Source organism: Amblyomma maculatum, chromosome 1, assembly GCF_055883805.1.
Source record: "Amblyomma maculatum isolate TAMU_Amacu chromosome 1, ASM5588380v1, whole genome shotgun sequence".
Classification (NCBI taxonomy): Eukaryota; Metazoa; Arthropoda; class Arachnida; order Ixodida; family Ixodidae; genus Amblyomma; species Amblyomma maculatum.
In genome coordinates this window covers 58,501,875-58,523,899 of record NC_139344.1, presented here as the reverse complement: position 1 = coordinate 58,523,899, position 22,025 = coordinate 58,501,875, and the positions used below count along the sequence as shown (strand labels likewise).

Genomic DNA, 22,025 nt, shown 5'->3' with positions numbered 1-22,025 from the left:
ATGTGCTCACTAAAACTTTTACGGATGCACAGAAGCCTTCAACAACAAAAAAAAAATAAAAGAAAAGAAATGCATATTGGCCCGGGTTCAACGCATGAAAGCGGCATCGGCTATGACGGATGATTGCAGAGGCTGGTTTTGGTGTCGTTTTTTTTTTTATTATTATTAGCACCCCATTTATCAAGTGGCATTGTTTATTGTGCAGTTAAATCCCACAGCAGAGGAACACCTTTCGAAACAATTGTGATTGAATCCCCCGTTCTCGAAATCAGCGGTCGAGCGTCCTTACTATTGAGATACCGCGACAGAGGTTTAAAAGCAAAAAAAAAAAAAAAAAAAAAAAGTACTCACACAACTCTATGGTGCATACAGACGGCATAGCAGGCGTAGAGTGGTCTGTTCAAACTGCATTCTGCTATATGAAGCAGTCTGCGGTGGCATATGTTTTAGTAGCTGCGGTATTCCAAACTGAAACGGGAATATGCGATTTCTGAGCGTTTGCATTAACTTTTATTGACGGCAACGACCTGTTTTGTTTTGACACGGCGGTAGCGACAGTACCACTTCGTTTGAGAGATTGCATGTCAAAGGATCTCAAGCGCCGAAGACCGCGATGGATGATGTCCTTATCCAAGCATAACATGCTCGATACGGACAAGTATATTTTTTTACCGAAGTCTGGGCTCATAGACTGTTCATATTTCTTTTGCAAGAGGCATATAGGTAAGCGAAAGCTCACAGGAACCGCGAAACAAACAAAAACACTCCTGTACACGCCGCATGCGCGCGCGTAAATCACTGCAGGCTGGCACGCGACGCAAAAACGCATCTACACTGAGGAGGTTTCGCCGCTGAGCCGCAAGGTGGCGACTCTGCTCGATCTCGAGGCCAATACGAACCTCCCCTTCAAGTACCGGCATGACGCACCAGCTTTACTGGCTCTTGGCTGCGACGCCTCTTACGAATCCTCGTTCCCGTACATGCATTTCGCTGCTCGCTTAACCAATAATGCCTTGACTTGCGCCTCTGTTATCTCCCAAATATTTTTAGCATGTTGTCGTGAGCTGCCGTATTAAAGTTTCCTGCTTCTCGCTAAGTGCTTCTCGATTCAATGGCCAAGAGAGCAAAAAAGAAATAAATGAAATATATTTATATTAGAACTGTTAGCATTCCGGCAAAGGAAGGTGTGAATTCGTCACCCTGTAGGGCCGGCTGCAGTTATTTGCTTGTTTAAATATTTCAACAAATCTGAATAAGATTGGTCTATGTCAAGAAACAAAATGCAACTTTATTATACACTGTACATTGCTTCGCTCCTTTCACCGAGAACCACGTCTGGCACAACCAAGAAAGAAAAGCGCGTTGGTGGGTTCGAAGAGCTCGGAAACATCGACGCACCAGTATATCACAAACGGTGCTTGAGCTTGCCCTTCCGCACTCACGTCTGCTGCGAGAAGGACCTCAGCTCGGCTGGTCCCAGCGGCAAAAGCTTCTTCCCACGCAGTAGTAAACAACGAGAGCAGCTTCGCGACCACTGAACTCCACAACACACGCGCACACAAACGCTCACAGAGACGAACACACGGACAGGAACACCAGCGCACGCAGCGGGAAGGCACACAGCGCGGTCCCTGCTTATAACAGCGTTCTTCCGCGCTGCGAAACGCATTTCTTCGATAAATAACGTGGAAAGCCGCATTCAATAAACATGTTGCTGCAGCCTTATGGCATCTCGGAATACAGACGTTATCACGGAAACATATGGCCTTGGGCTGTACACGCGCTAACAGACATCCGTTGCGTCACAGCAGGAGAGGACGACGAAATGTGCGCTACCGACTTGACTTTTGTAAAGCTAGAAAAGGATTGAACATTAAATCTTGTCTCTCATTATTTGGGTCTGAAACATAATCACTGGCCGGTGCAGAAGCAAGCGAGGTACTAGAAAATTAAGAACCGCAGTAAACGCAGGACAGCGGAAGGCGCCGACACCGCTCTCTGACGTCGCCTTCCGCTGTCCTGTGTTTGTTATGGTTTTTAGCTTTCCGACTTCTCACCAACTGGCCTACCTATCTGCCCTCCTAAGCGATGTACATATATCTCCGCCCTAACATCTTCATGCCCCCTCCCCCTCTCTCCCCTCCCTCCTTTCCACACACTCAACTCCTCTCTTTGCGGTCATTTATCTCCACTTGCTTCAAACGCATCTGCATATCAAGTACTTCATACGCAGCTGCGCCATCATATAATTAGACAGTCACGTTTTCCTTTATAAAGGTCTAAACAAAATATTATAGATCGTGACCTGAATTAACTGCGGCGAAAAAAAACATGCTAATACTAGCAGGCCTAAAACGTCGGTAGGATGTCATTCCAGGGGTACATTGCACTAAGATCTTCCGTACTCCACGCACCAACTCCCTCGGCTTGCATATCGCTGCTCATTGCAAAGAAAAACGGAAACATCTTTAGAAAGAATTCTGTTGGTGAATGAAAATATCATTTGATATCGTCTGTATATAAAACCTATTAATAAATCTAGATTTTATATTTAGTTTCCTATTATTGTTTTGCTTGCTTTTCAACTAATAACCAAAAGAAAAAGAAATGATGCGACTGCGTTTGCGCGTTGTCTTGAAGTGTATACTTTATACAATGCAGTTCTCATTTCTGCTAAGTTTGCACATTTAACAAGAAACACTCGGCGACCGCACGGTCACAAAGGAAGAATTGGGCCCCTGTTGCGTACAATTTTGTTGAGAAGTGTGAGCCAGCACACCGAGTGTCGCCCCCGGAGTAGGAAAACACCGACGCGTGACCGAGAACTGTGACAGAGTACGTGAGGGAAAGGTGCTTTCGTACCGCGTGGCGAGAAACGGAAGCCTCTTTGTCCCCCCTGGGGGCCCACAGTGTGCTTGCTTTGAGAGACCACAAAACAACAACAACAACGACGACGACGATGATGACGACAGCAACAACAGAAGCAAAAATGACAACAAAGTCTTCGCGCAGGTAACCAAACCTTTGAACGCTTTGCTTGCTGACAAATCGCACTTGACGCGGTTTTGCCGTAGCCCTGAGGGGACCGTAGACATGATTGTAGCCGGAACGAGTAGCATAAATATATAATAAAAAAGAAGTGGCCCAGCCCCGCCAATACAGCTACCTGGCTCTAAATCCATGACCGCTAGCTCACGGCGATTCAGAAACGACTGACCTCTTTTCCCCGCAGGGGTGGTGCAGTGGTGTGCTGCTCGACTATCGTGCCCCAAGGATGCGGGATCGAATCTCGGCCTCGGCGGGTGCTTTTCGATGGAGGCGAAATGTTAAGCGCCCGTCTGCTGTGCGATGTAAAAGCACGTTAAAAAACCCCAGGTGGTCGAAATTTCCGGAGCCCTCCTCTACGGCGTCTCTCATAGCCTAAATCGCTTTGAGGCGTTAAACCCCACAAACCAAACCAAACCAAACTAATCTTTTTTTTACTGAGAGGGTCGTACGAGACGAGTTTCAAAGTGATCTTTCATCAGCGTCATGTTAAAAAAAAAAAGCAAGCAAATAAAATTTTAAAATTTAGCGCATGAACACGCATACTTGGTGAGACGTTTGTACAGAATGGTCTCTCTGAGAACATAGTTATTACTGCATGTCCTTTTTTAACTTTGCAAAGTTTATTGACAGCAGGAGAAATTAAAATCCTGAATTCTATGCAGGGAAATAAGCCATACCCACTCAGCTACCTTCTTAATGCTACAGAATAGCGCAGCAGTGTTATTTACCTTCATCAACACCATCAAAACACTACTTATTATTTCGGGACGGACACACCAGTATCCTTACACTGCCTAAAAGATGGCTGCGACAGGCAGTCCAATAGACCTTGATTCCCGTCAACATAACTCATCCAATAAAAAAAAAAAAAGACAAATGAAAGCGAAACTTCGAAGAAAAATGAAGGTTGCTGCTCTTGCCTCTGAAAGAATGAACGCCAAAGGAATTACTTGTCATTTTGCGGTGGGTCAAAATACGACGCTATCTGATAAACATCGCACAGAAAAAGCAACGTCTTGGACAACTGAAAACAAGAAAAGGAATGCAGCGGAAAAAATAGACATTTACATTTTATACTGTTCGATGCGTCATGGACACATGGCTGCATCGACATCGATGCATTTTGCGACATAAAACCTTGCATGCTTTACATTCTCTCGCTTTAGTATTATGCACTCATCAACAACCTAAACAGAATAAAAACAAACATATTTACACACTTGAGTACCTACAAAATCAACACACCCTCAGAACTTCACTGAGACGATGGAGCCATTGGCTGCAGTGTCCTTTTCAATAAATTCACTCTCGCATGCGCTGTTGACGTAGCCGTTGATGGGACTTCCGCTTACAGCGTCTTTTGTGACGTCAGGAAAGCCATTCACGCGCTCATGCTTGGACAGCGCCACGTCCCATGTTTTGGTCTCCACATCTCCGTTGGGGACTTGTATACCCTTCAGTTCCTCATTATCGTCCTTAACTTTGGTGTCATTGCTCATGAATGCATCCTTAGACATGACTTTGCCGAAGAATGCGTTGTCCAGGCCTGCCACGGGACATTCGATCAAGATGTAGACGACGGTACCTAGTGCGTACGACATGATGGTCAGGGACAGGTACGACTGAGCCTGCAAACATGGAAAATGCGCTCGGTTAGCAGCGTGTTTGGACACTGAGCTACAATTAGTCTGCGTTCCACCTGTAGTGTCAACTACAGAGAGCTGCCCCTATTACAATGCCGTATCAAGGGCCTGTCCGTGAAACAGATGACAGGACTCATTAAATATCGCTGAGTACAATTACGGCAGCAATTGATCCTTTCGTTACAGTTTTCTCACTGCCAGCAAGCCAATCTTCGTGTCAGTGGATAGCGGCGCTATACTTTGTGAAGAACTGCCAGGGCTTGTCTCGCCGTACAAGCGACGGCATGCGTGTCGCACACGTTTGATTCACGTACCTGCAGGAATGGCTGCTGACTGATGTTCTCTCGGCTGAGGATGGCATTGCAGGCCATCAGGATGATGTGCACGAGGTAGACGGAGAACGAGAGCCTTCCCAGTGGGTACATGATCGGCCACGCGAGTATCTTGTTTACGAAGCCACCGCGGCCTGTGGCACAGGCGTACATGACCCAGGAGGCGCCAAAGCTCCAGGCGGCTCGGTGCAGGCCCCCGTAGAAGGCCGACTCCAGCCGCTCCGGTTGGCGACCCGCGAACCAAGTGCGCACCCCCAGCAGCGCGGCCAGAGACACAGTGGCGGCCAGCACCCACGCGGCGCCCTGGACTAAGCGAGAGAGTCGTTGGCGCCGCACTGCCAGGCAGCCGAAGATCATGCCGATGAACATGGGCGGTGCGTGAGTGTATGCCTTGATGTAGATGTTCATCGCAGAATCAATCAGCCGCCTGCGCAGTTAACAAAGGCAGAAGTTTGGTCAGCGCGAAGAGAACGTTCGTTTGCATTTTTCGATTTGGAGACCCTCGTACTCAAGGGAATTCTATCAAGTGCTAAAGGCCGCAAATTCTGGGCATGGAAGTACACTGATCAATATACGCCAGAGGAATGCGGCACTGTTAATGTCCACACAGTCTAGATTGTGAAACGTGTCGAAATATAGCTTGGTATTCCTGTATATCGTGTTTTCGTCATTTAATGGTCAAAACTCAGGAATACCAGTAGACAGTTTAAGATCTGGTAACCAACGCAAACAAGTGCAAAACACACTCTTGGGGAACTGCTGAGTCTATTTTCAATAATAGAGTTGAACGTCGAGCTAGTTGGGCACACATCTCTTGGAAGAAGGCAGCAGAGCCAGTAATAAAAGAAAACATAAGAAGTACACACAAACACAAGGACAATGCTGCACTGACAGCTATACTGACCAGAACCCGCACATCTTATCCCTTTCACTTCACGTCTGCAGCCAACTTCTTCCTTGTCTTTAACGTCACGCCGGCTTGCGCAGAAATTCTAATTCCTCTTCAACAATACCACTGAAGGCATACCGACACATTGGTCTCCAGAGTCACTGATTGCATATGCTTCATAAATTTTCCTTGTTAACTTACCCTCGTCCTTTTCATAACCTTAACATTGTGAAGGTCAGCTGGACCAGTTTTGGTCTCTACAAACAACGCAGTCTTTCCAGTGCATCGCGAGATTTGTGCCAGACTTGTCCGATATTGTCATAGCGCGCTCTCTAATCCTATCATTGATACACCTTCCTGTCTGTCCAATATATTTCTTTCCACAATGCAAGGGAATCTGATAAACAATCCCCTGAATACACTTGGAGTACCTAGTCCGGTGCGACGTTTTGACCCAGACTTGAAGTCCTGGTTGTTAACCCGCGCACACAACCCTTTAGCTCTGTTTGGTGCCGTTGTAATAACCTGGATGCCATGTCTTTGACCAAGCTTCATCAAATTATGGGTGAAGCCATGCATGTATGGTACCATTGACCACTTTTTCTTTGAGTATTTCTTTGAGTAAAGTCTTCTTTTCGAATCCTCCGCTTGATCGGCAGGACAATGCTTCTATTATACCACACAGCAAATACTCAGGATACCCTGCCTCCAGGAGTCTCTCAGTCTGGCTTAGAAAACCTTCTCTGACACGGTGGTGGCATGATTTGTTAAGAGCCGACGTCAATGCAGCTTTCGGCACACCTCTTTTTACTGTCTTTGAATACTGAGATGTATACGGAAGAAACTGCTTGTTCGCTCTTGGCTCGTAAGTCCAACATAAGTGTTCTAGTAAGAATTCGAGACTCGAATCCAGGAAGCGCAAAACACCTTCCTTTGGAAGTTCCCAGGTGAAGCTTAGATCAGGGCAACTTTCTTCAAACACACCCAGTGCTATGTCTTTTAGTTGATCAGTCGCCTTTCCTTTCTCTAAATCACACAATACCAAAAAGTCTTCAACGTAACGAACAATCTTTACAATGCCTTTATCATTCATAGCCGTCAGAATCCTTCTGTCACATTTGGATAAGTACACATCGCTCAGTGGAGGTGCAACTCTCGAACCTATGCATACCTATGCAAACACGACATAAGTTTCCGCGCAATATTGTCAGAGGCACACAAGTTGCAAATGTTAGTCTCGGAATACTTGGTAAAGCATCTCGGCCAAGTAAATGTGGATGATCCCCTTAGAATAAAGAACTCTGAGGATATATTATCTGAGATCAAGGGATATGATAAGAAGAGACTTTCTGGATTTTTCCTCGACATTGAAGACATGTACTATTCTATTGCAGAAAAAGGCTTGTTGAAAGAACTACGAGTAACGATTGAGAAGCAGGCTATTTCATTAAAACTTCCTGCTGGGCGAGTTGGTATTTCATCTTGATGTAGGTTTTTTTTTAGCGCAAAGACAAAGACAAGAAAGGCGAGAAGTACACACAGAAGCGCTAACTATCAACTGAGTTTATTCGTGGAAGGCCGCATCATATATAGGCCGAAGGGTGGAAGTAATGAATGGAAAGCTTATAACAATGAAAAAGAAATAAATAAAAAATCACAAGGTAAAAGCCAGGAAATCAAGACGCATGCGCGGGTGGGCGTGTGTTACACTTGAAAAGACACTTTTCCAAAGTCAACAGGTAGTGGCGTTTAAAAAGTGAAAAAAAAAAAACCCTACATCAAGCATGCTAATGTTTTCCAGAATTCAGCCGGGGTGTTTGTGGATACATTCTCGAAGTTGACTGCAGCCTATTTCAAGTCAACTGTTGCATCCCATGATGGAATCTTGAATGTACTGTTACGGCGCGCGCCGAGGAGCGCTGCGCCAGAAAAAGAAGAGCGCCGGGGCAAGTGGTGTTTGCCTGGTGTCCTCCGTTCTTCTGTGTCTATCTCTAGGCGGGCACAGCGTCCCACAACATTTTGGTGGCAGCGGTGGGATTCGAACCCACGCCCCCGAATAGGTGTATGGAGTGGTGTATGCATAGGTTCGAGAGTTGCACCTGCACTGAGCGATGTGTAATTAGCCGCATGTGACAGAAGGATTCTGACGGCTATGAAAGATAAAGGCATTGTAAAGATTGTTCGTTACGTTGACGACTTTTTGTATTGTGTCATCTACAGAAAGGAAAGGCGACTGATCAACTAAAAGACACAGCACTGGAGGTGTTTGAAGAAAGTTCCCTGATCTAAGATTCACCTGGGAACTTCCAAAGAAAGGTGTTTTGCGCTTCCTGGATTTGAGTCTCGAATTCTTCCCAGAACACTTATGTTGGACTTACCAACCCAGAGCGAATAAGCAGTTTCTTCTGTGTACATCCCAGCATTCAAAGACAGTAAAAAGAGGTGTGGCGAAGGCTCCATTGACGTCGGCTCTTAAGAAATCATGCCACCCCCGTGTCAGAGAAAGGTTTCTAACCCAGACTGAGAGACTTCTGGACGCAGGGTATCCTGAGTATTTGCTGTGTGGCATAATATAAGGCACTGTCCTGCCGATCAAGCGGAGGATTCGAAAAGAAGACTTTACTCAAAGAAATAAGTGGTCAGTGGTACCATACATGCATGGCTTCACCCATAATTTGAAGAAGATTGGTCAAAGACATGGCATCCAGGTTAATCCAATGGCACCAAACAGAGCTAAAGGGATGTGTGTGCGGTTTAACAACCACGACTTCAAGTCTGGATGCAAAACTTCCCACCGGACTAGGTAATTCAAGTGTATTCAGGGGATTGCTTATTAGATTCCCTTGCATGGTGGAAAGAAATAATTGGACAGACAGGAAGGTGTATCAATGACAGGAATAGAGAGCACGCTATGACAATATCGGACAAGTCTGGCACAAATCTCTAGGTGCACTGGAAAGACTGCGTTGTTTGTAGAGACCAAAAAAATCCAGCTGACCTTCATAATGTTCAGGTTATGAAAAGAATGAAGGATAAGTTAGCAAGGAAAATTTATGAAGCATATGCAATCAGTGACTCGGGAGACTTATCTGTCTGTATGCCTTCAGTGGGTTTGTTGAAGAAGGAAGTAGAATATTTTGCGCAAACTGGAAGGATGTTAAAGACAAGGAAGAAGTTGGCTGCAGACGTGAAGTGAAGGGAGAAGATGTGCGGGTTCTGGTCAATATAGTTGTCAGTGCAGCGTTGTCCTTGTGTTTGTGTGTGCTTCTTATGTTTTGTGTTGTTACTGGCTCTGCTGCCTTCTTCCAAGAGATCTATTTTCAAGTTACAAACGTTTGCTTAATAAGAAGGAAACGTTTTCAACTTGGTGGAGACGTTACCACAGACACAGCTACGCAGTTTTGAATGGTGAACTGTTACCGCATCAAATGGCAACAACTAAGTATTCAACCCTTTTCTAAACATTTTTATTATTTTTTTTTTCTGTTTAACCATGCTTATAAAGACCATGTAGGTTGGAACAAAATCTACCAAAAAATTGGCTTTATCAAAGCGGGAGGTCGTGTTTTGAAAACAGGCATTCACATGCACTGTCAGAAAGACTTACTGGATATCCGTTGTAAAGACGATGTTGAATGGCGTGTAGTTATTGATGTAGATCTGGATGCCCGTCGTCAGGCAAGTGGCTGCAGCGGTAGCACCCATGAGCCACAGAGATACCTTAGGCCACCTGAAAATAAGCATGAAGGATACATTAAATTACTCATTCAAGCGTAACGCAAACACAAAGGCAAACACAGATGAACATGCCAAAACATCAAAAAAGAGACGGGTATGCCGCTGAAGCAGCGACTTTGTGTTGACAAAAGGATCATTGCGAATTTCTGAAACAGCTTTTCGAGAAATGACTGTAAAAAAAAAAAAATTGCTTTCAAACTGATATTGCATAAGAATAATATTTTTGCGTATGAATCAGCAGCTTCATCTATATAATGATTTTGTAGAAGCTGATTCAATGCCTGTTACGAATGTGATGAAAAACTCCAGAATAAGGTTCTAAGTTAAAAGATTTTTTTTTTTAAAGCAAAGCTAAGTGATAACGGGTCAGTTCTATTGGTGTATCTCTGTCTCTTTGGCAAAGAAAGAAAATAGAACTGCGGAGCACGATGTCAACAGCAGTTTATCTCATGCAGAAAAGCCTGTCACAGCCAGATAGATGCGAGGAATAATTCTCACCTAGGCATGATGAGAACCAAGATTATGGAGCTGTAAATTGCAAGCTGGTAGTCTACCGAGATGTACCAGTAGTGAGGCATACACTGCAATTGCAAACAATAAACGATGAGTGCACAAAATCAATCGGTTCCTGTTGTACGTTAGGTTGGGTCTAAAATTTATTAGTGGGCTAAAAAAAAGCAGTCAAACGAGTAGGGTCAATTTACGCGCCTATTATTGCTCTACACGTGATGGCTTTAGGAGCATCAGTAAACAGAAAGGCGTGAGTTTACTTAGACGAGGAATTGAACGCGCCTGCACGTGCGCGATTTTTTATAAATGCCTTGGAACCTAATTTTGAGAGAAATCACAATCATTGCACAGGTCACACTTCTAAGGAAAGGGATTTGCGTCCCGAAAACAACAAAAGTGCAGCTCCGCGTCTTACATTGTGCCTGCTAAACGGCCACATACGTCACGTGCTTGCAACGATTGTTTCAAGTCTGAAAATTGGGCTTCCGCACAAGCAACTACATGTGCATCGGAGAGACCCCTCACCAGGTCTTTGAAGTCGTCCATGTAGTTCTGGGTCATGGTGAATACCTTCCACCAGTTCTTGTTGCAGGGATCCATCATGAGCGGCCAGTAGTCGTGGAGAGGGGGACCGTCCACGATGGCCGGTATCAGGAAGACGAATCCCATTAACGCAGCCATAGGCACGATCAGCCTGTGCAGTTGCAGCGTATGCACGCGTTATAGCCTTTCCCCACTGCATGCATGTTACGCGAAGCTATCGAAATGGTTGGCGCGTCAGCGAGTCTTTAAAACACGATCCCGAACCTCGTGCGCGCCCTGAAGGGAAACTGAGAAGCAGGTGCGTTGTGATTAACTGTCGCTGTACACTGAATTAAGTAAACTGAAGTTGCGGACTAGTTGTTTCTGCATGGTAATTTTCAAGCAGGCAGTACATGAACGACACAAAAAAAAAAAAAAAACGAACACAGAGCACTATTTTGTGTGTTGTTCATGCAGCACCTTGTTCAATTGCCAACAGACGCAGGGAGCGGCGAGCGCCGAGATTTTCTGAGACGATGCAGATAAAAGTGGCGCAGATGAGAAGAACACGCGATGCGGTGCATGGAGCGGCACATGGATTGCTTATGAAGCACTCTGCCCTGATTTCGTTCATTAAAAATTCGGAATCAACCGCGCATTGCGCAGAAAATGGGTACGGCGTTCTCTAGCAATAGAGCTTTCAGGGTCAATAGTCCCATTTTGAAGCACGAACTATAGCTGCTGGTAATAACTGCACTCAGAAGCACCCGTAATCTGGGAATCTCAACGTTCGCCAACTAGATTTTTTTAAAATAATATATTCAGTGTTTTATGAAAAAGAAATTGAGTCTTGATGCATACTGGCGCTAGTATGTAGCGTAATTGGGTTTTCCTTTTTCCCTGAACCATCCTCACGCAAGCTATGTACATAACCTCATCGTGCTTTTTCTTTTCGGCAAGCTAGTCTCTTGGACAATGAATGTCGTGATCCTGTTCCTTCCCATGAGAGAAAAGAAGAAAGGAGAGGAGGAGAGGTTAGGCGCGCATTTCTTTTTCTGCGCATTCGTAGTCACCCTAATCCTCCACTTGGTTTGCTTTATGTCCAGTAAAGGTATGTCACAAATCAAAGCTGGCAGTGAAAACCATGAAGTGGAAATATATCAGATCCAAATTTTCTCTAGCTCTAATACAGGACACCATTCGTTCTCATTCCTACTCACCTGACATAGCGTCTCACGAGCGCCACGACGTAGAGTATTAACGGAGAAATTTTCAGCCTGGGAGCCGTAGTCATGAGGTAGCCAGAAAGGAATCCGCTGCAAAAATCAGATTTAACGCAGGTGAAGCGCCCCTCGTTTGTTCAAGTAGTGCTATCGGTCGCGCGCGTAATGAACACAGGCGAAAGAAGAGGGAAGAAGTACTCATGGATGGTCCTTGTGGTGAAATATGGTTAGAATTCAGGATGTCAATTTATACAATATGGAGTATATTATACGTCAGTTATAGCGATGCTATTTTGTGTTTTTTTTTTTCATCGCACCAATGTCCCAAATCATATAATTGGATATATTTTGGGGCTGAGAAACGGTGGACGATACGAACATTAAGGGGGAAAAATTGGTTGTTGAATACGACCACATGCAGCTTTCGCTTCTTGCGCTCTCTAATGGCTTTCTGTTACAGCGAGAGTTTCCAAGTGAGAGAAACCGAATGACAAAAGTAGAACACAGTGCTTAACGCATGGTCATTTATACTATCTAGGCTACTGAAAGCCCAAAACTATATCGTTTTTTTTTTTTTTTTTTTTTTTTTTTTTGCGCGTGATTCCTCGCACATTAGACAACCACAGAGTTTTTTTTTACCATTGGCGGCTGCGGTCTACTCCGACCATACAAGCCGGAATACAATGCCACTGGGGTAACACATCGTCAAAAAGTTCACTGCGGTTCCTGGTTAAAATGGCTGAATTCTAATGCGATAAACTCCTGTTTGTTAAGTTCACGACAGTACGATACTTACGTTATGGCAAGGAATGTCTCGACAGCCATGAAGGAGTTCAACTGGACAGTAAACAAGAAGTCGTCCTGTATCCGATGGAGGAAGCGAATCATGTCGGCTGAAAGGAAATGAAAACAAAACAAAACAAACATATTTCACGCTGATGTGAGTGAGTCACAGCTGTGCTGAGCTGAGCGTACCACCTGAGTTCAATTTGAATTTATTCTGAATTATTTATGTGAAAACTAAATCCTTGCTCTTGATTTCAGCTCAGACTGGTGCATGGTGGGACGCGGTCTCTCGGTTTCGACGTCTCGAAGCTGCACATGGGCTATCAGAACCGTAGTAAGGTGGAAAGTTGGGTGTTTTGAATCTGATTCATGGTAATATTAACGCTAAAAACGAGGACTAACATAAGAGAAAGAGCTCGTGTTGTGTCTTTCTCCTACGTTGGTCCTCGTTTTTTGCGCTAACATCACCGTCTATCAGAAACGCCCTAGGGGGAGACTTCACGTAAATTTCGACCGCTTGGTGTTCTTTCGTGTGCGTTTATACCACGCACCACGCGTGCTTCTTTTGTATTTCGTCTTCAAATAATCCTGCACTAACGGATCTAGATCCCGCGAGCCTATAGGCCCGGTAGCCAAACGCTGTAACCATGGAGCCACAGGTACGGGACATGCTGGGGTGCACGAACGTGAAAAAGCACGCATTCTAATCATCATCAGCCGCATTCAGTACGCGCCTTATGGATTCCTGTTTCGTCTCACGGTGCTCTGTTCACGGTGTCGTGCGTGCGCCCTCGACAACACCGCTATCTTCGAGAATTCTGGCACACCATCCTGCTTTTGGGCCGCGTAGTTCCGAGTCAACCATTGGAACGTCCTTGATACTCACAGCTGGCGTGTAGGTCGCGTAGCATGTGGCTGTGTCCCAGCACGACCCATGTTGCCGACAAGACCCGCATGCCGTGGATGAATCCCAGCTTCTTTGAGTAGTCGCCCCAGTTGGGCATGTCCATCAGCTTCTTGAAGGCCCTCCGGAGGGAGACAGACTGCACTGCTTCGTGCAGAACGCCTGCGAAAAGGCGTTAGCAAAATTCACGACTGTGATAAAAAGAAAGCGATCGCGCATCACCAAGTCAATGAACGATGGAATGCTTCGCGCATGCGACTTGCTGCAAGCTGTTAGCTTGCTTTTATATCTCAATGTGACAGGAGTTCCCTTGAATTTGAACGCCCTGGGAATGCGCTGTGACTGTTCCTCGGGAATCCATGCGGTACAAGTTCTTACTATCAACGCCTAAGGTTAAGTTCATACGCTCGCATTCATTTCATGTCAACCCAATCTTAATAGCTTCCCTCTTTCTTTACGAAGGCATTAGGTCTGTACAAGCGTGATTTATACTTACAAGGATTCGTACGAGTTGACGATACGCCTCTGAGTTCCCAGCCAAAGCTGCAGCTAATGCAGCTCTGCTTACCCAGCGGGATTACACAATGACGCTCGGACGATGCAAGCCCCACGCAAGTGTGCATGCATGCGTTGAGTTGCGCTTTCGCGAGACTGTGCGCTCGCGACAGTAGAGTGGGGAAACGTAACAATTTTGTCTTACCAATGAAGGCGTTATATTTAGGCACCTTGTCCTCTTCTACCATCAGCACCGTCCTGTAGATGTCGTATGCAGTGCCGAAGAGGATGAAAGCAGTCCACAGTACAAATATGCACCTGAAGAAAGAAAGAAAGAAAGAAAGAAAGAAAGAAAGAAAGAAAGAAAGAAAGAAAGAAAGAAAGAAAGAAAGAAAGAAAGAAAGAAAGAAAGAAAGAAAGAAAGAAAGAAAGAAAGAAAGAAAGAAAGAAAGAAAGAAAGAAAGAAAGAAAGTGAATTGAAAGTGTCTAATTTTGCGTACAGGCAGAGCGTCCTTCAGAAGAACCACACTCATTCAACGGCGGGCCGTGGATATAGTACACAGCGTGAATTGTCACAAAAGCGGCGTACAAATGGACACGACATAGGCGATTTAATATTCTGAATCGACGACAGGTTACGATAACTAAAAGAGTGCGTTTTGACGGCAGCGTCAGAAGGGTTTGCCTGAATGCGGACACTAGGCATTCACTTGCACAGATGCTCCCAACTGCTGCTGCCTGCGGTGCTCGGTTCATGTGCTGAACTGGCTGAGACTCTTTTGATTAGGATTATCGAGGACAGATTGAGGAACGGGAGTAATACAAACAATTATAATGCGCCCGATGACAACGCACTGAAGGGACTATACAGTGCGCTTAAGCGAATCGTTAGTCGAGGCAGAGCAAGGAAATAGATTCGCTGTAATACCGACACCAGTGTTGAAAACCTGTTTCGACCGAGGCCACAGCAAACGCGAAGGACAGAATATATTTACTTCCTTTACGAAACTGCAATACCATGCTTCTTCCTGATCGACGATTACAGAGATATATATAGTCAGCAACGCGTGCGCACACACATATAAAAAAGCATGATTGTGTTCGATGAAATAGATGCATTTCCAAAATAAAGAATTGAAGACTAAACCTACACAATAAGGGCTTGGCGTTGGTCCAGCTTGACTGGCTCGTCAATCTTGCACCACTGAGCCTTGAGATTAAGGCCGCGATCACCAACCACTGCAATGAAAGATGGCAATTGTAAGAAATGGCCGTATAGAAAGCTGTACTTATTAATTTTATTTGATTTTTTAACGCTGTCAGACGCAACTGAGGATTTCTGCAGGAGTGGAAAATAAACATGTAAATAATTTTTCGCAAAGTTTAAACTGCAAGACAGATAAGCATTGAAAGCTACAAGTATGCAGCAACCTCTAAATACACACAAGGACCAAACTAAATTCTCACATCGAAAACCAAGAATACAGGTGTAAAGAACACAATAATACAATAACTAAATGCAACACATCGAGAACAAGACTGCAATAACTGCGAAATTTCCCACCGCTCTTAATTACTGTCCTACAAATATTTTTCTAAATTCTGCAGGAATTCATTTAGTGATGCAGACGAAACAGCAGTTTCTGGAAGAGAGTTTCAACCTCTGCAGCTTGAGGGAAATAACTGAACTTAAAGCATTCATTTCATAAGGTCGGTATTGGTATTTATTATAGATAAATCTTTCAGTACCTCTCTGTTTCCTCTGAAGTTTGAGGCTATTGGTTGCATTGTGAGGATCCCACACTATTTTGGCATATTCAGTTACCGCGGTCTATCCACTGTTTTGTATGCGAGGCAGTTTACATCTGGAGTAGCATTGTGCATAGTGTGTCTCAGGAAGCATAGTGCGACAACGTTTTCGTATGGTGTAAATGTTGCACCTAATTATTTATATTGATGAACTCGTTTCGCACCCATTAATTTGATAATTGAATTTAGAAAAATTTTTCTTTCTAGTTGGCGACATGTACACCGACTTTTTGAAGTTAAACTGCATCTTCCAGTCGGCACATTATTTGGCTATTAGCTGGAGATTTAAATTTATTCGATCTGGTCAACTGGTGTATTTATTTTACTATACAATACGCAGTCATTACCAAAACTTCTTCATGGAACATGAATGCTTTTTCTATATATCATTGACAAAAAATCACAAATAGATGTGGACCTAAGACGCTACCTTTCGGCACTCCGGAAGAGACTGGTAGGAATTTAGACTGACAGCCTTTAACCGTCACATATTGTTCACAAGATGTTATATATGAGAATATTATGAAAAAAAACCGTATTGTAACCTTTTAATACTTAAAGACTGCATTGAACTTCTATAGCAATTCTTGCTGTGACACTTTATCAATTGCTTGCGTAAAGTCAAGGTATATTATGCCCGTTTCACCGCGGGAATTTATTGTCTCTGCCAGGTCATGAACGATTTCTGTGAGTTGTGTTACTGTTGAGAATCCCTTTCTGAAGCCAGCCATGCTGACGATAATACAGGATATTATGCTGGTTGAGAAAAGGTTAGTAGGTGCTTGGAAATGATGTGTTCTATTGGTAGAAGGGGGACGATAATTATTAACGGTGTATTTTCGCTTTTGTGAACCGGTATAACATCTATCGCTTCGAATCCGAGGGAAAGCCTCAGCTACTTACGGATGCCTCAAAAGATTTTCGTCAAGTTTTTGCAGGTCCATTCCGCGTACCTGTAAAAAAACTCTTTAGGGATGCCATCTGGGTCATGGTTTTTCTTCGGGTCAATATGTCATCAAAGATTTAGAACCCCCTGATCATTAATTTGTAAATCAGAAATAGGAGGCCTATGAGTATCATCTTCAATAGGAGACAGAACACCTTTATCACGAAGGCGAAAATGTGAAAAATACAAATTAAAATCATCAGCACACTTCTGAAGTGCTCTGTTTCAAGAGGGTGCGTAGCAATCGGAGGGTTAATATAGCGCTGGAATTTACCACGTGACTCACGAAGAAATTTCTCGAGTGTCACGTTGTAAAACCTGTTTCAATTCCTTGAAGGGAGTCATTAAAGCTCTACTTATCTGGCTAATGCAAAGTCTATTTTCGTTATTGGGGTTGAGAGAAAATGTCTTTCTTTTGCGTTGTAGCCTTCTTTTGACATGTAGTACCTCCCTTGTTACCAAGGGCTTCTTTTGTTAGGGCACGTTTGTTAGGACCTGAGCACGTGAGGCACCTTGATGCCAGTTCAGAAAGGAACTCCCATAGTTGATCCGTAGTAGCACCACAGTCATACAGCTCCACAAACTCTTCGTAAGAATAATTAAGGCAATTGAAAAACATTTTCCCAAGAAAGTATTTATATCATCTGGTGAAGCTACTGACGACATCACAACCATGCTGTGATCTCGTATGAACATGGAGCGTTACGACAGCAGCGCCAAGCTGGTGTTTTGCGTGTTGGGACAAAACCAGGAAGCTACGAAGACTATGACACAAGCCACTGGTGCAAATCTAAATGATTGCTCACATGAGGCAGTGTACTCACAGTGGTCGATGATGACTTGTACGTCTTCTTGCTGGCACACAGAAGGTATGCAAGCGCCGTACTTCAGTAGTGGGGCTACAGTTATGATGTCGTTCTCTGCTACTTGAGAGAGATTGCCGACATACTGTTACGAGAAATGAAGGAAGCAAACAAAAGAAAGGTCTTGTAAGTCAAATAGCAATATTGCATTATTTACTCACAGTATTGACGCTTGTTTAATAAAACGTATCTCTTATTTCACATCAACACACATACCCACACTCACTCGCATCCCCCTTCCCCAAATACATCTACAGAAACAAACAAACGAGAAATTACAGGACTGCACTTAGCAAGCCTAATGACAAAACCTGTCCTCCTCCTTCTCTTCTTCCTCCGCTGTCTACCACTTCTCTTCTTCCTCTATCTTGCGTGTTTCTGTACTTGTTAAAATTTAATTTCTTTCCTTTTTTGGGGGGCGGGGGGGGGGGGGGGCAGGGAGGAGGGGGCTTCGTCGTCAGAACCTATTGCGACGTCTCGCTGACACATCTCTCGGAATCTCGCAGAATCGCGTGGACACGTCTCGCGGACGCGAGATATTCACAAGGGGCCTAGGAAGGCTTTCGCCTATATAAATATCGTATAAACAATTGCGCATGAGACGTCGACATAGAATTGTTGAAAGCATCTACGCCCTCAAAAATCTCTGAAGTTCTCCATTACAAATTAATTTTACTGCGTCCTATACACGCCCAGGTATGTAGTCGTATGAATTTGAGCAGTTATGACTCTCTAATTGTTGCCCTTTCCGCCGACTGAGCATTAAATGAGAACACAGAGGTTAACAATAAGGGCTTACAATATTCGCATTTTAATATCCAACTTGCCTCGTTGGAAAGCATTTGATATTTAATTGCATTATCGCTCATCTTTTATATGCATGAATCTTGAGCGACTTTATAGGCGTGTCAATAAGGCTTGACGGTGTTAGCCTAGCTCATTTCAGTTTGTGAGTTTTTTGCGCTCTAGAGTAATTTTAGTTTGTGCGTAGTATTAGAAATTGAGCACTTCAAATCCCGCAAGCGCGGTCAACATCGTACTAATCCTCTCCGAAGTGTACATCAACGCGAAGGAATTGCGCCAACGGCAGGCACTCACGTCGAGTTTGTAGTGCTTGAGGAACTTCTCGGCGACCCTCACCACCGAGGGAGGCATAGGGGAGCCGTCGTGGTAGAGGTGGACCATGCAGTACCTGCCCTGGAAGAGGCCCTCGGGGTGCCGGATGTTGAGACACTCGTCGTACTGGCCGTACATCGCGATGCGGCCCAGGCTCATGCCAGCCTGAGGCTTACCCATGGCATCAAGCACTGCACCAAAAGCCAGCGTGAATTAAGGCGAGGTTACAGAGCTGCAACGCCCTTAAGTCGCCTGATCCCACAATGTTTCAGAAATCGGTTTCAAGCACTTTTGGCCAGAAACCAAGTTATCAAGAGCGGATATTTTTTTTTTTAAACTGTAAGAAAAAACAGGCTCCTATCGTACGCGCATATTGCTAGCTAAATTTATTGATCGGGCTCACAGGGTTTTATCTTTTTGTTTTCTATTTCTCTTGCTCACAGATATCTTATGGTACACCACTTGCAAGCAGCTGATTGCAGTAGACTGCAGTGCAATTAAATTAGATAAGTGAACGGTGCCTAGATGCTCTTGCTGCCGTATAGTCTATCAAGTTCAATGTAGACAATAAATTCAGCAGAAAATAGGCGAGGCTACTCGAATTGATTTGATTCATCGGGTCATTTCTTCAAGTCGACTCTTGGGCATAGTGCAGTTTGGCAAAAGAAAAAGAAGAGCAGGCGTATTTTCGTCCGTTCCAAGCTCAGGGTTTCACTATGACCAGAAATCTCAGCTAACCGTAGATTCATACAACACACGCACAGCGTGGTACAAATAAATGCGCTCTGATTGCGACCGATAGAGCTTGAAAGTTCCGACACCGCTAGTTTTCCTTTTTTTTTTTTTTTGTGAACTACTACATTGTACATTTTACCAGTGTAGTTAAAACGCGACATGTAAAATCTATCTAATGACCAATCACTAGGTACTGGGACGAAAAAAAAAAAAAGAAGTTGGTTAGTAACGCAATTTAGGTTACAGCGCCTTACTTCATCTATCTAGGTCCCGCTGTTGCCAAGCGAGAATTCCTCTAACTTGCTTTTATCCCAATAATACTTCTTGAAGTTTAGTTGTTAGTTAGTCAGGAAGTGATAGGGCACTTTTGCATGGGTAATGATTCATTACTACTGTTAACTCATTGCCGAGTCATATCTGGGAAACACCGCCGGCCGTGCACCATAATGCTGTTGTTGTTTTCCTTCCGTAAAAACCTGCTCCTCCGCTCCGCGTCACAGCGCACTCCCAATGAATGCTTGTGCCACGCCAACTGGCTTCGAGCCGAGGTGTGATCAGCTTTCATCTTTCACGCGCTGAGGCGAACCAGGTTCCTTCTACGACCATAGTGGTCAAAGAACCACGTCTGTGCGTTTCAATTTGCAGGCTACTTCAGTGCTCTCTATTCGTCAGCTAACCGATCATTGGGTTTTTTGAAACGCCATTTACGGCACGCCCCTCAAAGTATTAAACTTCTCGCCTACCAATCGCTCACTCGACCCAAACTATAATACGCGTCTGCTATCTGGAGCTCGCAACAAGCATATCCCATCAGTTCACTAGAATCTGTCCAAAATCGCGCCACGAGGTTCATTCATTCTTCCTATTCGTATGACATCAGTGTATCGTCACTTAAACGGCAATCAGGTTTATCAACTATTGCCCATCGTCGTCGCATTGCTTCTCCTAATCTGTTCCATAAGTTTTTTTACAGCTCCCTCGGCCAACCACCCTACATAACACCGCCAGCTCGCATATCTTATCGCACCGGCCATCCACTAGTAGTTTCACGCCAGCGCGCCCACACCGTCACTTTTTCTTCATCATTCTTTCTTCGCACTGCAAATGACGGGAATGGCCTTCCCCACGCCATCACCTGCCCATCAAGTTTTGTAAACAGTTTAAATATGCCCTTCATAAATATCATGTAGGCAATCATATTCAATCAATGTTTGTACTCCCACCCCTTATGTAATACCCCCAATGTGGGGTCTTTAAGGTAATAAAGTGAAGTGAAGTGAAGTCGTCTTCGGAACTATAGGCGAATAAGTATTTGTTGCTAATGGGATAGTGGGTACGATACAAAAAGTCAGTCTCCTACATTTTTGTGGCATTACCCGGTTTCACTTCAAAAAAGCGATTTCGGAAGGCTTTAGCGACGACAAAGCAACTGACTGTCTCTCTCACTCACTCGCAACTGACAGTCTGACTCACTCACTCACTCACTCACTCACTCACTCACTCACTCACTCACTCACTCACTCACTCACTCACTCACTCACTCACTCACTCACTCACTCACTCACTCACTCACTCACTCACTCACTCACTCACTCACTCACTCACTCAACTAATTGTTCCCCGAAGTAGCTATAAAATAAAAAAGGGAAGGAACAGGCGGATGTGTATCGTAGACCGATTTTTCGCGTCCTTGACAAGAGCAGCACGGAGTTGCTGTCCTGTGCTGGCTACGCGCTAATGTGTTTTCCGATGGAGGGGGAGTTTACTTCTCTCAATGGTTTGGTTTGTGGGGCAAACTTCCCAAAGCAATTGACTCAGGCTGTAAGAGACGCCGCAGTGGAGGACTCCGGAAATGTCGACCACCTGGGGTTCTGTAGATTGGACCGCCTCTGCGTCAACGAATTGCGCTTTTGATAAGACTGACATAGGTAAAAGGTGCCTCTCGAGATACCACCGAAAATGCGCATTCCGTGAAAGAAATGGCGCTTCGAGTCCGGCGCAGTCAGCCGTATCGAGGGGCCGATATTGTGGCTCCTGTTTCCTTGTATACGTATAGGGAATATTACAGTGGCACGTTTTGTTGCGTAGGCACCATAATTTGGAACTTAAACTAACACTGAGCATGAAGCTTCGAGAAACTTAATTTAGAATCGTTATGTAAGCTGCTCATGGCACATCCAACGACGACTACACAATGCGCGTAGTCTCACGACAGTAGCCGCGGGATAGCACTCTAGAAATAAATATACCAGGATGAAGCTGACAACTGCTGGATTGATTGCGGGCCAGAAGACGAGGGCATACCTCAGTGACGCGCAGGGTTAACTCTAGCGTTAACTGTCCGAATGTGGGTGCTTTACAAACAGTAACCTTGCAAGGAAGGCTAAAAAAATACGCGTATGTACTTTTCAATCTGTGCAAATAACCTACTTCACAAAGAGCATCAAGGGAAGGAGCACTGAATGC

At 44.6% G+C, this 22,025-nt stretch overlaps 1 protein-coding gene across 2 annotated transcripts in view; it reads right to left on the bottom strand.

The window, feature by feature from the left end:
- Positions 1–3,415: 3,415 nt before the first annotated feature.
- Positions 3,416–22,025, bottom strand: part of LOC146202463 (nose resistant to fluoxetine protein 6-like) — a 40,615-nt gene continuing 22,005 nt past the window's right edge. Inside the window, exons 2-13 of one of the 2 annotated variants that reach the window (XM_084588197.1) lie at positions 18,807–19,015; positions 17,670–17,793; positions 15,242–15,329; positions 14,296–14,408; positions 13,578–13,757; positions 12,702–12,798; positions 11,903–11,998; positions 10,686–10,854; positions 10,149–10,231; positions 9,520–9,642; positions 5,006–5,450; positions 3,416–4,676 (exon numbers count right to left, since the gene is read on the bottom strand). In XM_084588197.1, coding sequence (XP_084444323.1) covers positions 4,296–4,676; positions 5,006–5,450; positions 9,520–9,642; positions 10,149–10,231; positions 10,686–10,854; positions 11,903–11,998; positions 12,702–12,798; positions 13,578–13,757; positions 14,296–14,408; positions 15,242–15,329; positions 17,670–17,793; positions 18,807–19,015 — 2,108 coding nt within the window. In that variant the 3' untranslated portion in view covers positions 3,416–4,295. The remainder of the gene's footprint in view (positions 4,677–5,005; positions 5,451–9,519; positions 9,643–10,148; positions 10,232–10,685; positions 10,855–11,902; positions 11,999–12,701; positions 12,799–13,577; positions 13,758–14,295; positions 14,409–15,241; positions 15,330–17,669; positions 17,794–18,806; positions 19,016–22,025) is intronic. The other variant, XM_084588196.1, reaches the window with a different exon arrangement.